Below are 17,523 nucleotides of genomic sequence, written 5' to 3' on the forward strand. Positions count from 1 at the left end.
TTCTGACATCAGCGCCTGGTGGCTAGCTATCCTGAACTTAAGTGTTGCTGATGAATTGCTCGAAGAACCAAACAAGTCTAGGCTTTTCTTGTCCTTTTAATAAGAAGTGGCTTTTTGGGTATGCTACCAGGCCCTCTCATTGACTGCGTTCATGACCAGAGAGTTTGGTGATGAATGAAAAAATAAAAAATCAATCACTGGACATGACACAGTATTATTTTTTTTTTAATAAATCCTCTTGCAGGGGGGAGGGGGAAGAAGCATTGCTGGAGTTTGCCAAATGGACCTGGCTGGCTCCAGGAGGGCTTCCTTAACTGGCAGTGCCATCTACTCTGAGGTAGGTGTTTGCAACATGTCCAGGAGCTTGTGATGGGAATCTTCTTCCAGGAGAATCTGCAGATGTCAGCAACTCACTTCATCAGATCCTAGAATTATCTAAAGTTGTCAGCTAATGATGGCAGTGGTGGCATGATTCCTCACAAACATCTTGTCATTGGATGAGGCAGAGTAACCTCCTGGTCTGCCCTTGCCTCTTGCTCCTCAAAGGTCTTCTCAGGCTCAGAATGAGAAGGAGGAACGGATGGTACCAGGGAACGAGACCTGTGTTCCCTTGTGGAACTGAGTTGAGATCCCTTGAAATTGTTGGCAGTACATTGCCCATGGATCCCAGTAAGGCTAATAAGGGAGACCATAAGGCATGGGGTAAGGAATCCAGCGTTGGTCATGCCAAGTGTTGGAAGGTAAGGATCTGGTGTCCTGCCTCTATTGCATCTGCAATGGGCAATAACATCTCCTGGAATAAATTGGAGATCCTTCAACACAAAGTTAAGAATGCTCCTTCACATATTGTATCAGAGGTGACAACTTCTTCTCATGGGTAGTCGAAGATGAAGAAGAGGTAGATCTCCCAAAAACACAAGCAGTTGGTGACCCAGCCAACCTCAATATCAAGAGATATCCTGAGGCTGCATGGAATTAAGATTCAAGCTCAGTCAGTACCAAAAGGATACTGGAATTCCTGCGTTACTGGAAGCACAACAGAACTCGTTACTGATACCAATGGTGTTGCACAAGCCATTGTGCGAGGCACTGACATTGGTACTGAGGGAGTCAAGGATTCCATTGAAGTCGGTGTCCTGGTAGTAGTAGTCTTTGGTTCAAAGTCCTTTACTGCTGAGATATGGGATTTAGTTGAAGTCTTAAAATGCTATGTAATATCCAGTGAACTCAGAGCCCCACTAGCACTTCTTTTGGGGCCTGAGGTCTCCGATGATTAGCTCTTCTTTGATTAGGAACTTTCTGTTGTTTTGCTCCTCTTATCCCCTTCCTTATACTTGGAATCTCTCAGAACCAGCACTGCAGTTATCATCAGTACCTCAATCAACAAGTGTTGGAGACCAGGATTTTGAAGCTTCCCTTGGAAGCTCTCAGTAACCATGGTCTTGATGACAGGGCACTAGCATCCATAGAGGGTCCCCTGCACAGGAGAGTTCTCTGTACCTGGGTCTGAAGCTGGCTTTAAGGCTTGCTCCATCATTAATAGGCAATACTTAATTTTCTTGTTTTACAGGATCTTCCCTTAAAAGAAGAGCAGATTTTACACTTGCTGGGAAAGTGAGTCTCCCAAGCAATGAATGCAGTGGGAGTGCCTGTCACTGACAAGATTTGCTTCTCGACAAGAGAGGCACATTTTAAATTCCAGGGAGCCTGGAATCCCTGACAGAAGAAATAGTTGTTCAAGCCCTCAACGGGGGGGGGGGAAGCAAAAGCATGTGCGCAAAGAAAAGAAAAAGAAAAAAAACATTCCAACTATAAGGTACTAAACCTACTACTTCTAAGAACCAACTATCAAGCTAAAACACTAATAAAACAGGCACACAGCAAACAGGCACATGCTAGACTTAGTCTCTGGCCCAAGGTGCTTGAGAAGGAACCGAGACCATTCACCTGCATAGCTCTATATGGCCATGGTACAGAGCTTGAGAATGTGCAGGCAGGATGGGAACTGCTACCAAAATTTTCCAATCAAAGACACAGGGGTGCATCCGCTGGGACACCACACACACACACACACACACACACACACACACACACACACACACACACACACACACACACACACACACACACACACACACACACACACACACACACACACACACACACACACACACTTCCTCTTCTTACTTGACTCATAGGAACCACTATGGCAGGCTGAAGAGTCTGACTCTACATTCAACAGTAGAACCAAAATGGACAACTCAGAACCAGTGGCCACAAAGCCTTCTTAATTAAGAAAATCATGTGCCTTTCCTTCTAACTCCATCTGAAAAAATCAGCATAAAAACCACAACCTTAAAACAAATACCCATCAACCAGCCACTTCAGATATCAGGCCCTGTGCATCAATCACAGAGGATTTGCCATTATTGGTCTCATTTCTTGAAATTTGGCCACTTGCCAAAGACCATCATAGGCAAAAACCAGATGTAACTACAAAGAGCCCAAAACTGCAAAAGCAAAAGAGGCAAAAAACGACCTAAAGGACCCAAAAATCAGCCCTCAAATATACACACTGGCCATAAACAACCCACACAATAAAACCTACATTAAAAAGATATTGTATTCTCTAAAAGCAAATCAAGCAAATGATTCTGTGCAACATGAATAGAAAGTGGAGTTTCTATGGCCATTTCAGACAGCAGAAAAGGATCTGTGGGAAAGTTATGAGGCAGGCCTTTCACATTCTAGAAGAATAAACGTATTAGCATCCTATGTAAAACATAGGAGGTAATTGTTCCATTCTATTCAGCATTGGTGAGCACAGTGTCCAGTTTTGGCTGCCACATTTTGAGAAAGATGTGGACAAATTGGGGAGAGTCCAAAGGAGAGTAAACAAAAATGATAAAAGGTTTAAAAACACAACCACTGAGGAAAAGTTGAAAGACATGGTCATATTTAGTCTAAAGAAGAGAAAGTTGAGGGGACACATAACAGTATTCAAATATATAAAAGGCTGTTATTCAAAGGAAACCAATCAATTTTTCTACTCGTCCACTAAGGTTAGGACAAGAAGCAATGGCTTAATTTGCAGCAAGGGAGATTTATGTTATATACTAACCAGGAAAAGCTTTCTAACTATAAGGATTGTTGAGCACTGAAACAGCTTATCTCAGGAAGTGTGGAATCCCCATCATCAGAAGTTTTTAAAAATAGGTTAAATGGAGGTATTCTAGGTATCCTTAATCCTGCCTCAACATGGGGGAAATGAAGAGATGACCTTTTGACATCTCTCACAGTCCCACATTTCTACGAGTACACATACTAATTACTTACTGCTAGGAAACGTTCTGTGTCCCACAAGGCAAAGCACACAATTTCTTTTGGTATGGATCTGCAAAGACAGTTATGACTGACAAAGAGAATAATGCTGGGATTTATACTGAGTATTATCCCTGGAAAATGTCTGAATGTTAAAGACTATCAATGTCTAGCTAGTAAGGACTTGTTACACTAGAATGTTGTACCACTTTATCTCTACCAGCAAAGGGCAGTAAAAGCCCCATGGTATGGATGCTGTTATATCAATATAAAGGCACTCGTACCAGTATAACTATTCCCATACAGGAAAGGAAATAATTGTATCAGCATAAGTCACATTTATATTGGTATAACTGCAACTACACAAAGGCTTTTATCAGTATAACTGTTATGGTTAAAAGGGGGGGGGGGGGGGGGGGGGGGGGGACGGACGACGGGACGGACACGACATACCCAACCAAACATTATTCCAGTAAAACTTAAGTGCAGACCAGACTGCTGGAAGGAAACAGCAGTACTCTCTGCCTCACAAACTTTAGACCCTGACTGCATGTTACCCCTACACCAGCCTCTAACTTTTTGGATTCTCCTCCTTGGTGAACAGCTCCAGTGCACTGCTCATTGCTTTCCCAGGCAGAGTAAAATTTACACAAATCCTGCCAGTATCACTGCTAACCATTACTGTTCTGGTTTCTAGTAAATTAAAAGGACATCATTAATTTAAGCCACACTTTGGTCTGAATTTTTTTAATCCTACTATTGTTGTTACAAGAAACCACCAAGATAAATTATAAATGAAAGGTTCAGATTAAAATTCTCTACTTATTCAGTTTATCTTGTGCATTTGCCATCACACTGCATGTCATCACTATCACTGCTTCCCCTGTACACTCATTCTTATATTTGTGTGAATCTTTCATACAGCAATAGGACAGGGAAGATAAACATTTTTAAAACAAGAAAATATGACTGATTGTAAAACCATTAACTTTGACAGAAGGTCCCAGGACAGATTTAGCACCTAAAATCCCTTTTAATGCTTTATTTTAAACTGACTAGACTTCAAGCTGATGTGTCCTTTATATGAAAAGCAGTCATCAATTAATTTAGGCAGCTATGCTATATGAAAAAATGTTTTTAAATCCCAGTTTCAAAATGCTGAGATCTACAGCAAAAAAATCCATATTACTACACACACTTCCACTGTAATGCAGCTAACTAACTCCAAATAATGACAAATGAAATTTCACACTAGTTAAGGTGAAGATACTTAAATGAAGTTTCATTGGGATTTCTCAGACAGATAAGTGGCTAAAGTATTTTCATGGATATTAGACAGCCATGCCTCATAGAAAAAAGTGTAATCCACTTAGTGGTTCTACATCTTTTCCTCTTAGTGCTAAGTAGATTCAAACCTCTTTCCGAAAGATAATTATAGTTTGTCCCCAATTAGGAAACAGTCACACGAATGAAACCTTTCTATAAAACTGTAATTTAAGCTAAAACTGAGAATTCATTATCAGTTTAAAGTTGAACTTTACAAAACATTTTAGATACCAGCAAATTCAGCTAGAAATAAATGTGAATTTGCATCATTTTGAAATAGCAAATTTTAGTCTACACATCTGAAACTAGTGTGGATTACAATGGATCACTCCTACTCAGAATGTTTAGTACTAATTTAACAAGATTACAGAGGGGGAAAAACTGACCTCCCTATAGTCTCAGATGAAAATTCTGCAAAACTGATTTTATATCTGCCCAAACTCCACATTTTTCTAGATACAAGATAATCACAAATTGATAAAGAAATATATGAGTTTGCTTCTGTAAAATGTTGTTCATTACAAAATTGTCCAATGTAAAAACATTTTGATCCCAACTTCACTGCACGTCTCTTTACATCACATTGAATTCCCATGAGCAGTCTTGTAAAAGAGCAAAGGATAAAACAAATCTTTGTGAGGCCCATTTTCAAACAGGAGTGTTTCCAAAAATCAATACCATTCAAACATTTTATTTCCTTGTTAATATCTATCTAGCCCATCTTCCTTACCATGTTTGACACTCTGGACCCACCCACTTTTCAAATAATGACTATAGTATTCACAGTTAAAAATGCAACAATAAGGTCTGAAATCAGATCCTAGAAAGCAAATTATGCTATACTTTTCCCTCGGTGTGTGCACCTGAGATATATGCTTTTTTTTTTAAAAGAAGTTACAGCAATCATTCTACTGATCTAAAATGCATTTTAACAACCTACTCCACTTACTGGAGAGAATGCACCAAGTCATTAGTGGTAGTAGCAGTGTTACAGAAGCTGGGAGCTACGTCTTTCAGGTATTCAGGGTTTCAATGAATGAATCAGAAAATGAGTTCAAGTTTTTTAGGCACAGGGGAACATTTTGAGGAAGGAAGAGCCTGTACAGAAGGGATGGGCTCTATCTTAACCGAAGTGGTACCAAACCACTTCCAAATTAAATTAATAAAGTTTGGGGGAATTGTTTAACACAGGAGATGGGAGAACACTGAAATTTGCCAAGGAGCACTCAAGCTGAACAAAAACATTTGTTAGAGACGTCAATAACATAAAAGTATCTCTGTAATAAGACAAAAGTTACAGCTAAACTGGGGTAGTAACAGGTCGAGATCACACAGATAAAATTGCTGTTAAATCACCAGAATGTCACATTAAAGTAAAAATAGCCACATGATAAAAAAATAAAAGTTATATCTGTACATACAAATGTAAAAAGCTTGAAAGCAACAATTAATTAATCTGAAAGTACGGAAATGGACACAGTCCTGGTATCGCTGAAACGTGGGGGGGGGGGGGAAAATCAGTGGGATATTGTAATAACTGGCTATACACTATAAAAAAGGGCAGGTGAGGTTGAAGATGTGGAAGAGTAGTATATATATCTAGAAAATTCCACAGAATCTGGTAAAATCTCTGAATGGTGAGGACTATGCAGTTGAATCTATAAAGATACAAATCTCAGATTATAAGATTACAAATACGCAAGCAGAGCTATAAAACCGGCACTCAGATCAGGCAAAAAAAGACAGAGTGCACCAAAAAGATCAAAGAGGCAAAAAAGTCTAATAAAATCATAATAATGGGAAAATTCTACTACCGACATATAAACTGGTCAAATCTCAAAACATGACACAGTTTAGAGCAGTCAAAAAAGCTCCAAAGTAAAAAAATAAAGAAATTACAAATCTGCATATGGATGCTATTTAAGAAAACTATAATGATCTCAAAAGTCATGCATATTTCTGAGTGAAAAAAAGCAAGAAGTTAACTATTATGGCTAAACAGCATGGTTCAAGAAGTTTATCCTTCAAAGGAAATGGAAATCCAACCCCAGCAAAACCAATAAAAAGGAGAATAATTACAGCATCATAATGTAAGAAGGAAATTGGGAGGACTAAGAAGGAATCTGAAGACCTAATAATCAGAGGTATTAAAAAACCCAAGAAACTCTTGAAATGTAACAGAAGCAGGAGGAGAAAAGAAACAGTAGGCCTCTGGACCACCATGGGATAAAAGGGAGAAATTAAGTTACATAAGAAAATTGCTGAAAAGCTAAGTGATTTCTTTGTATCCATCTTCACCACCTAAGATATGAGGGGATACCCACTTAGACTTAGACTTTTCTGGTAGTAACAAGGAGGTGCCACTGGAAATTGATGTGTCAAAAGAAGTGGTGCAGGAACAAACTGCTATACTAAAAAGAAATAAGTCATCTGATCCAGACAGGATACACCCAAGAGTTCTGATTGAATTTAAGAATGAAATGGCTGGGCTGCTCGCAAAAAATATGCAATCTCTTATTAATCAGCTATTATACCAGACGACTGGGAGGGTAGCAAATGTTGTACCTATACTAAAAAGGCACTCGGGATGATCCAAGGAATTAAAAACTAACACGACATACTTCTGTACTTGGGACAACTGGATGAAATGATCATTTAAAATATTATAAAACATCAATGATAGCATCTAACTCCAGTATCACAGAGGCAACTCATAACTCTAGTTCTTTGAATGGGTCAGTAAAGTAGTGGGTAATAGAGAACCAACTGAAAATGTATCTGTACTTACAAGAAGCCTTTGACAAAATTCCTTAGCAAGAGGCTACTAAAGAAACTAAGTAGTTGTGATGGGAAAGACAGATTACTGTCCTGGATCAGAAACTGAGACAGAAAACAACAGGAATAAATAGTTAATTTTTGTCCTGCCACAAAAATTAAATGTGGCACCACAAAGTTGCAAACTAGATCAGTGCCATTTATTTATTAATTAATTCAAAAAGGGGATGAGTATTGTAGTGGCAGTATCTGCAGATTACAAAGTTATTTTGGTCTGCCAAGATTGGAGAACACGGAGGAACCACAGACGGACTTAACTGACCTAGCTGAATGGGCAACATAGGCAATATGATGGCAGATGGAAATTCACTATTGATACTTACAAAGTAATGCACACTGAAGGAAAAAAAAATTACACATATCTTACTAGGTTCTAAATTATCTTACCAACTCAGGAGAAAGACCCGAACTTCACTGTGGACAGCTCAATGAAGACCTCTTCTCAATGTGCAGTTGTGGTTAAAAAAAGTAAACAATGTTAGGAGGCAAAAAGGAATTGGTTGGAGAACACAGGAACTATTACAATGCCATCATAAATCAATGGTACATCCTTACTTCAATTACTGTGTTTGTGTCTGTCACCGCATACAGAGAATGTAGCTGAAATAGGGTGGTTCAAAGACAGATGAAAATTATCGAGGCACAAAAAAATCATGCGAATTGAGATTGAAAAGACTGGGATCGGTCACATAGAGAGAAGGTAAATAAGAGAGAACACAATAAAATATACAAAGCTAGTATACAGAAGGCAGACCCGGAACATCTATTCATCCCCTCATAATGCAAAAACAAGACAGTCAGTTCAGTGCAGACAAGCCCTACAAGAAAAGAAAAGTCAGATAGGAAAGATGGAAGAATCCTTAACATTTGCAACCAAGTAATCAGAAAAAAAGTTTTTTCTCTCTCTTCCATCACACACTTTTGCATTATCAAGATAGTTTGACAGCTAACAGCAGTTGAAGATCCAAATGTAACAGGTGTCCAAAAACCACTTCTTTGATAGTTCAGAGCCTGAGCAATCTAAAAGCTTTGGCACAGTAGCCATAGGTTTAGAAATTCTAGAATCATATTCTTGCACCGATTTGTTGATTACCTGCTTTCTGACAGTGAGTAAATATCTTTCTTACCCAGTCTGGTCACAAAGAAAAAGTATGGATTCTGAAATTCACTGTAGAAAGAAAAAAGAAGCAGAGAATAGGAGAGAGGCTAAAATCCAGAGTCCTCAGCATTAAAACTTCAGACAATTCCTGTTGCTGCTGCTGCATACCATTCAGGTAACTGGACTAGCCCCCGTGTTCCAGACTGGTATACCAAAACTGCTGAAGTATATCAATTTTGTGGCTGGAAATTTTAAGAACACCAGTGGAGTTTAAAAATCTACATGTATCTTTCAATAGACTTTAAAAATCTACATATAGCTTTAAGAAATAAAATGGGGAAACAAGTTACAGCAGAAAGACTAATAAAAGATTGGTCATGAACAATAAATTGACTGTGTGCCAATTTTTCATCAATAGTTACATTCATAAATTGTATATACAAAAGAAATGTATTTGGTCTTAAATAGATGTGCATGAGAGAGAGACAGACACACACACAGGTGAGAGAGATATAAATAGACACCAAAAAGCACGAGATATTTCCATAGCAGTGTGTAGATGACATTTCAGTTATCTTTCTAGGACAAACAGAAAGAAAAGATTTGGAGGAAGAGAATCAATGAACTAGTCAGCAGCATTGTCAAACTGTGGAAATGATTTTAAGTCAAGGGGCAAGCCTAGAAGTTGGCCTAAAATAAAGTTTAATAAATCCAACAATAAAAACTGCCACGCATTTATTTTTGCATTCAGATTTCTTTTTCTCAGTTGATAAAGAAATGGAGGAAATTTGTGATGTCAGTGACAGTCTATGATTTTTTCTCCCAAAAGAAAATAAAAAAATAGATGAATTAACTTTGCAAATATTACAACAGATCATATTCCACTGAGCAGAATAGATTTACCATACTGTGAGAAATGATCCTTTTTAGGTTCTCATGTTCACACCATACCTATTTGGTGATACTTGTTCCATGTTTTTCCCTTCGCTAGAAGTAACTATTGTGTAGAGCAACTGAACTGACAAGTTAATTTTTTAGGTGTTAATAAGCATCTCAAAAGAAAAGAACACAGCAATAAGTATGCAGCTTCTATTAGCAGTAACTATAAAAATGTAACTTATTCCCCTCTCAAGTCTGTATTGTAAGTTGTTACTTCCACTATAACCATGGCACCCAGGATTCATGCCCCATTTGAGGCACTTTTATCTACCTACATCTTGTCTCATACTGTTCTCTAAATAGTGTGGATTTCTAATGAGTCTGATTTCTTCCTGACAGAACATTCCAACACTGCAATGGTCTTAAATTATACTAAGAATGCTCACATTTACCAAATGATTTATAAAAAAATAAAATGGCACTGGGGAATATAATGTGAAATAGGAATTTATTGCATGGGTCCACGTGTCAGTCAGCTTCACAACTTGTAACTATACAAGCATGTAAATTTGTATTAGCAACAATGGGGATTTACTTTTCCAATTTTTTTTTTTTTTTTAAATGAGGAAATCATTAAAAAACAATTTACATTAAAAACCAGATATTTAGTATATTCAGAGTATTCTATATACAATCCATGCATTTTGTAGTAGTTGGTATTACCAAATATAGTACTCCAGGGACTTAAGTACCTTTATGAAAGAATTCAGTGTAAATTGCTAAACATTTGGAGATAGATAATGTGTTATGGAATGTTAATTTCGACTCATGAAATTTCTAATGCGTATTTGGGCATCTGTTCTCCAGCAGGACACTTTGAATTTAAAAATAACATGACACTGCAGTAACACATTTTTTAAAAGGACACTTATAACATCGTGGTAAAGTGTTCAAAGGGCACTAACTGCTCCTATCATTCTTTTAACACTATTTCATCATTACACTCCCTGTTGCCCAAGAAAATGGCAATAACTTCTGACTATCTAAGCACTGTATTCACTTTATATTATTCACAGCAGATGTACATGGTTCAACATGTACTAACCGAATTATCAGAAAAATAAGCATACATAACCAAAACCACTTAGAATACATACAAAACAGGTTACCCCGAGCTTATTTTATGTTCGCCAGACCCTGAAGAAACAGAAGACATCTCTTCCCTCCTCTCAAATCCTGAATGGTTGTCCTCAACAATGCAGGGTCTATTTATTCCTTCATCCAATTTAACTGAGAGTTTTTCAATTTTAATCTCTAAAATTATTTTATCAATTGAATATAAAGTTTTTTGCATCATCAATCATACTGTTTACTTCGCAAAATTAAGTGTGAAAGATATCCTCTTGCTAAGTATATACTGTTATTTAAAATACTGAACATTTTAAAAATGAAAGCACCTAATAAATTAGGTACATATTAGATATTGCTACATATAAATTTCATTTTTCCAATTAATATTTATTTCCCTGTACAATACCACGGGGGCTGGGTTTTTGGTTTTGTTTTTTATAAAGAACCCTATAACACAACTATATGTGCACACACAAGTTTATATATTTAACTACCTGGAATTATTCAGGTTACCATTTTCAATAGGCAAGTTAGTGACTTAATTGGAGCACTAGCAATCAATAGCAGACAACCAGTAGTATTGCTGTTTTATCCAATTCTCTCTTAGCACTGTGACACTTTTTCTATGGATTTAAGAACTGTTTTGGCTCTTCTACCTAGTATTTTAGAGATAGACAATGTGGGTGAGGTAATATCTTTTATTGAACAGGTACAAATATCCTTACTGTATTGATTATATGCCCAACTATTCTTCAAATGATATAGATCTATTTCAGTATGATAAAAGATATGGACAGGCAGTATATCTCCCCATTCACAACCCAAATACACAGCCAAGTTATTTAGAATACAGTGAATACAGACTACTACTTTTAACTTTAATCTCTAAAGTCTGTACTGTAAGAACAACCAGCTTGATGTTTACTGACAGCATTTTTATGACATATTTTGGGCATGTTATAGCCAACTTTTAACATGTCACGTTTGACTACTAAATTTATTACTATCATCTTACCAGAAACCACATTAAATATGGCTGTTGTAGTTAAGAAATAGACAGAGAAACCAAGCCAGCTATTACCGCTCTAATAAGTTTTTGGATTTCTCTTATACATCATCACCAAAAGAAAAGTCTTCCACTGCATTTTACTAGAATACTTCACTGATTCGTGCCTTTTCTCCATATATATACATATCAGTCTCATTAGGGTTTGCTTTGGGGCGGGGATAACATTAGGGCAACTATTAAAGAGAATATGCAAGAAAATATTTGTTACGATTTACACGTGAAGCCATCCAGGAGCTAGGTAACCAACATATTTAGCAGAACAGATGAATGTCTAGAGAAAATGGATAACAAATCAAAGGAACAATTATACTGTAACAATGGGAAATCAGGAAGGGAGATTGTAAAAAGAAAACAATATGTATATTCATTAGCTATGAAAGTGATTTTTTTTTTTAAGTTAGACATGAGAAATAGTGATCTTGATTCTACAGCCAGTTGAGTTCTAATTTTGCAGCCACTGAAATCAACAGAAGGTTGGCCATTTATAAGTAGAAGCAGAATCCAGCCTACTTTCATTTCATTAACCTCTCTCTAAGCCAGAACCCAGATTTGTCACAGGAAACCAATATAAATATTAGATAATGGCCACAATTTCAGTTGTACTCTCCCCATACACACATATATACATTACAAAGTGTGAAAATTAAAACAAATCCTTATGAATTTTTAGAAAAAATATAACTGGGTGGCATATACTTTAGGAAGTTGGGGATTTCTAAAATGCTAAAATTGATGTCTATATTGCAACTCTTGTTTTCTGTCCCAAAGTGATTTATGGGCTGCAATTTCGATACACCATGTATGTTTACATAAATTATGAGAAATATATTTGCTAAAATTCCTTTTAGTACTACTTTTTATGTAATTTTCCTGAAAGCACCAATCTTGTTCCATTTCCAGGTCCCTCATTGCTTCCTTTTGCTTTGTTGCTGACTAAGAGGAAAGCATGCATTAAGTATTTTTGAAAATCTCATGCAGACAGAAAGCCACAAAAATTGAGCTGCCTGGATTTTTTTTATTTATTTATTTATTTTTTAAAAGAGCAAGATGCCAGAGCTGTGTTTAGATTTCTGAGTATGCTTGCATAATTTATTTACTTTGAAAGAGAAGATAAAATTAACTGTATCTCATCAAGATACATATACACATGATGATATCCATAAAAATCGTATTTACCATGCACCTTTGTCCTCCTCATTTACACTCAGACATAAATTCAACTCCACCAGAACTAACAATGCAAGCCTCTGAACAACTTTCAAAGACCCAACATTTATAATACCTTCAAACAAAAATATGGCATCTCTTTCCCCCATCCCATAAATGACACTGCCCTGAAGTTCAGGACAGGCAATATTCACTCCTAGAATAGAACAGTGACAGACAAAGGTCTGATCTCTTGCAAACCAGCAGTATACTTTAAAGCCAAGAATAACCAAGTGTGTACATATATTTATCTTAAGAGACTATTTGCTCACTTCAACTTTTATGAAGTAAGTGTAAGGAGAAACACAACTAAGACAAGAAGCCTATTTTAAAATGAAAATGACAAAATATTTTCTGCATACTTCCTGTTTGTGACAAATGCATACTACACATGGATATATGTATTAATTGATAAGATCTGTGTAAATTCATACATTAGTTTACTATAACTTCATCATTAGCCCAAAACCATTTAATTGAAAGGGTAACTACAACTAAAAAAATAAATTTAAGGAAGCTAAAATGTGAAGCGAAAAGGCAAATATCACTGCAAAAGTGCAGCTCAAAAAATATTCCTCCCACTTACAACTTAGCTAAGTAACAATGTACCACCTCCTCCTCAAGATAATGAAAAGTAACAAACTGTTATATAAAGCACTACCTACAAAGATACTACATAATACCCTTGAAATTGATTCCATTCACTTTGCTCTTTTAACAACGACAGCTGAAGAGTTTAGAAAAACTTACAGTACTGAAGACTAAACTAAACCAACCGGCTGCTATTAACTACTCTGTATTCCTGTTGCATAAAGGCCAGATACAGAGACTAACAGTGGTATTCTTTATTCAAAGAAAAAACATCAACATCAACGTGGCCTTTTACTGCACTCTACTTATTGATACCTATGTAAATACCAGCACAATATATCATGCATATAGCTTAGGAGGAGTTATTTTCAATCAAGTCACTTACTTGTCAAATTATATGCTGCATAGTCAACATACATGTACAACAAGTATCTTTATGCAGGTGGTGTTTGTGGCCTGTGATATGATATACAGGAGGTCTGACTAGATGATCTGGTGATCCCTTCTGGCCTTAAACTCTATGACATAGGTAATTCTGTTAGTGTCCTGTGTTTATAATTATTTTGCAAGTTAAACATATACAAAAATTCTCAATGAAACAACAAAAGATTTACACAAAATCACCCAAGCAAACTCATGATCTTATAATTGTTTAAGTAAATCTTGACATCCCCACCCCTATCTGCTTCTGTTTTTGCCTCCCCTTGCCATTTCATGTCTATTTCCAGTGGTTCTCAACCTATTTACCATTGTGGGCCACATATGTAGCTCTCTATATGTTACGTGGGCTACATCCACACAAATATATACACTACCTGTATCACCCTGAGGATGTCACATGGGCTGCAGCTGTGTGCTGACTGGGCCGCAAGTTGAGAACCACTGATTTAGACTGTAACCTCTCTGGATCAGAGAACTAGTTATATTTGACCTAGCACATAAAACGTATTTTGAGAATGTAATAATCATTGCATACATAATTAGGACAAGAGGAATTACGTCATAAATGGTGACTTGGGACATTAAGACAAGTAATACTCTTACTGACAGTAAAGAAAGGGTAAATTAATAATTTAACAGTTAACGTCGTAAAAGTATTTTAAAAAAATCAAAGGACATGGGGCTTCTTATCCCTCTAGTCACTATGGTTCCTGTTAACATTAATGGGAGTTACATAGTGCAACAGTGCAAAGGATAAACCTGTCAATTTTAATAGCTATAGTATGTATTGGGAATGTATGATCCTACAGTAACCATATGGTGGAATTCACTCTTGGGGCTCTGCTGCTTTAAAAGTCACTCAAGCAATGCTCTCTCTTTTTTTTAAATGGCATCTGCAGTGCCCAGCCAGTAAATTATATTTTATATACTAGAGGAATAAATATTTGTTTTCCAAATGCAGTTTAAAATCTTATATGCCAGCCAATCCCAATTTTAAAAGATAAAAGTGGCATGAGCAATCTTTGTAGATCACCACTAATGGTCATTTTCATAGTGATGACTCAATCTAGCCCAATTTCTTTCCATCCAAAGAGAAAAAGATAGTACTTTTTTTCCCTAGATCATTTTTTAAAGAAAAATGACCTAATTGGCTCTCATTTCCAGGCCACAAATTCAAGCCAACTTCCAATCTTCTTTTGGTTCCAACATATTTAACATTTTTGTATTACTATCTCTTTGTGGGGTCCCTTCCCACTTCACTACATCTTTCGCTACTATATCCCATTGTAACATCCTTTTCGTCAAGTACAGGCCATACTTCAGACTCAGAACCTACAAAACTTGCATTTTGTAAAGACATAAATACTGTCCTATAATGTAAATAATGGCCATCATACATAGACCTTTTATAGCAAGAGCAGGACCCAAGCTGACAACCCCCTATGCCAAGTTTCTTCGGAATGTGATTTGAAACAGCCATACTATACCATGTAATAACACAGTTTATTCAGTCTATTCTATGAGTTATTAGAAGAAACTCCACTGCCTAATCAACAATCTATTTTTCAAACAAAACCGCAACAACTACCCACACTATCTTTAAAATGCCAAAATGCCAAAGCTACAACGAATTTCCAATGAAAAGTTAAGATATTCCTTGGCACTAGAAACCAGATTTTTTTCAGCATGAATTCTAATGCCAACAAAGGGACAAAAGTTTTTTTCTCTTTTTAGTGAAAGCTTTGCAAACTAAGCAGCTTACACTATTAAAGACTTAATAAGCATTCTATAACATATTTAACAGACTTGACATCCTTTGTAAGATCAGCTTTAGAAAACCCTAATTCATATATCACAATTTAGCTGGATGTGATTTAATTTTTTAAACCCCTGAAAAATCAGGATTCATAATGGAAACACTAAGATCATGAACTTTAAAAATTCCACCAGGTGTGACTATTGTAATAACTGAAACGCTGCAAAATCATTAATTTAAAGTTTTACCGGCCAAACCCAGTGTTAAAAAGATAAAAGTGACATGAGCAATCTTTGAAGAAATCATTAGTGGTCACTTTGAGTGGTGACACAATCTAACCCTATTTCTTCCCATCCAAAGACAAAACGATAGTACTTTTTTCTATACTTTTTAAATAAAATGACTCATTGGCTCTGATTTACACAACTTGTTCACTCTCCCCAGACTGTCATCTTCGGACTGGTGAGGAGTCCCTGCTGAAGTCAGCAAAGCAGGTCTGGTCTTGTAGCTCAGCTAGGGCCGGTTCCGCTCTCACTGATTTCAATAAGAGTTTTCCCACAGACTTCAGTGAGAGCAGCAACGTGAGGTCCTTGGTGAAGCCTCCCTGGGAATGCTGAGGGAAATGTGACCCAGGTGGCCCCTATGTCCCGCCCCGCACAGAGAAGTGGCAGGGATAACTATTTAAGGAGGTGTGTAGTGGCCTCTACTGGTGCCTGGAACATGCCCACGGCTGTCCCGCTCTCACAAGTGGAACGGACTTTCTCAGCGCCGGGGAAAAGGTGCCTGCAAATGCCCAGCCCAGACCAACAGCCCTGACCTTCCCAAAACCGCTGGGCTACCGTTCTCCGCCGCCTCCACCCCGGCGCGCAGGCTGAGCGGTCACCCGGGCAGCCCCTGCGCGCCGCGCCAGGCCACTGCTGCAGCCCTCCCTCCCCCGGGCGCAACCCCCGCGCGGCGTGGAGCCCCTCAGCTCCCCGCCCCCACCGCCCTCGCGCGCTGCCCCCAGCCCGCCGGGGGGCTCGCCAGGCTCGTTACCTGCGGGGCTCTGCGAGCTGCTCCTGGCGGCGGCGGCGGCCGGATCCGACTGCCCCAGCAGCAGAGCGATCCAGAGGGAGCCGAGGAGCCGCCGGGCTCCCCGCGCCGCCATCGCTCCGCGCCCCGAGCCCGGCAGCCGGGCACCCAGCAACAGCGGCTGCCCCTCCCGCGGGGGCTTCTCCGGCCGGCCGGGGTCCGCTCGCCCTCGGCCGGGCGCTGCCGCTGAGGCGGGGACTGCCCTGGCAGGGCTTCCGGGGGCGAGCGCCGTCCGCGCGCCGGGGCCGGGGGTCACTCCATCGCGGGCCGGTCCCAGCGCCAGGCTTCGCGTCTCCCACACACAGCGACCGAGAGAGACGAGAGTGGCACTCACCGCGCTCCGCCCCCCACCACCGCCGCCAACCGTGCGCATGCGCCACACGCGCACTCCTCCCCCCGCGGGCGAGGGCGCGCGCTCCTCCGACAACCCAGGGCGCGCGCGGAGAATCCCACACTCCCTCCACCGGGAGAGACAGAAAACGCGGCGCGCGCGGGGGACCGGGCAGGAAACTGGAGCGGGACCAATGCGGAGAACGGCTGGCGCCTTATACTCCACTGCCCACCAACCCCACTGATCCCCTACACCCCTCTGATTGCCAACCCCATTCAGACTCTATACCCCCGACCCCTACACACCCAGCCACCTCCACTGAGTACCCACCCCAGTCTGAACCCACACCTCCACCAACCCACCCCCACTAACCCCTATATCCCCCCAATCCCTCTAAGCCTACATCCCACTGACCCAACACATTCATCCTTCCTCCCAAAACCTGATCCCACTGACCCTACCACTCT

At 39.0% G+C, this 17,523-nt stretch overlaps 1 protein-coding gene across 10 annotated transcripts in view; it reads right to left on the reverse strand.

Moving 5' to 3' along the window:
• NEO1 (neogenin 1) overlaps positions 1 to 17,066 on the reverse strand; it is a 388,142-nt gene extending 371,076 nt beyond the window's left edge. For all 10 annotated transcript variants that reach the window (XM_067555974.1, XM_067555971.1, XM_067555970.1 and 7 more), the window contains exon 1: positions 16,690 to 17,066. In XM_067555974.1, coding sequence (XP_067412075.1) covers positions 16,690 to 16,801 — 112 coding nt within the window. In that variant the 5' untranslated portion in view covers positions 16,802 to 17,066. The remainder of the gene's footprint in view (positions 1 to 16,689) is intronic.
• Between the last annotated feature and the right edge of the window lie 457 nt (positions 17,067 to 17,523).

The sequence above is a fragment of the Emydura macquarii genome, unplaced genomic scaffold, assembly GCF_026122565.2.
Source record: "Emydura macquarii macquarii isolate MOO-44397 ecotype Brisbane River unplaced genomic scaffold, CSIRO-AGI_Emac_v2 contig_1644, whole genome shotgun sequence".
Taxonomy (NCBI): domain Eukaryota; kingdom Metazoa; phylum Chordata; order Testudines; family Chelidae; genus Emydura; species Emydura macquarii.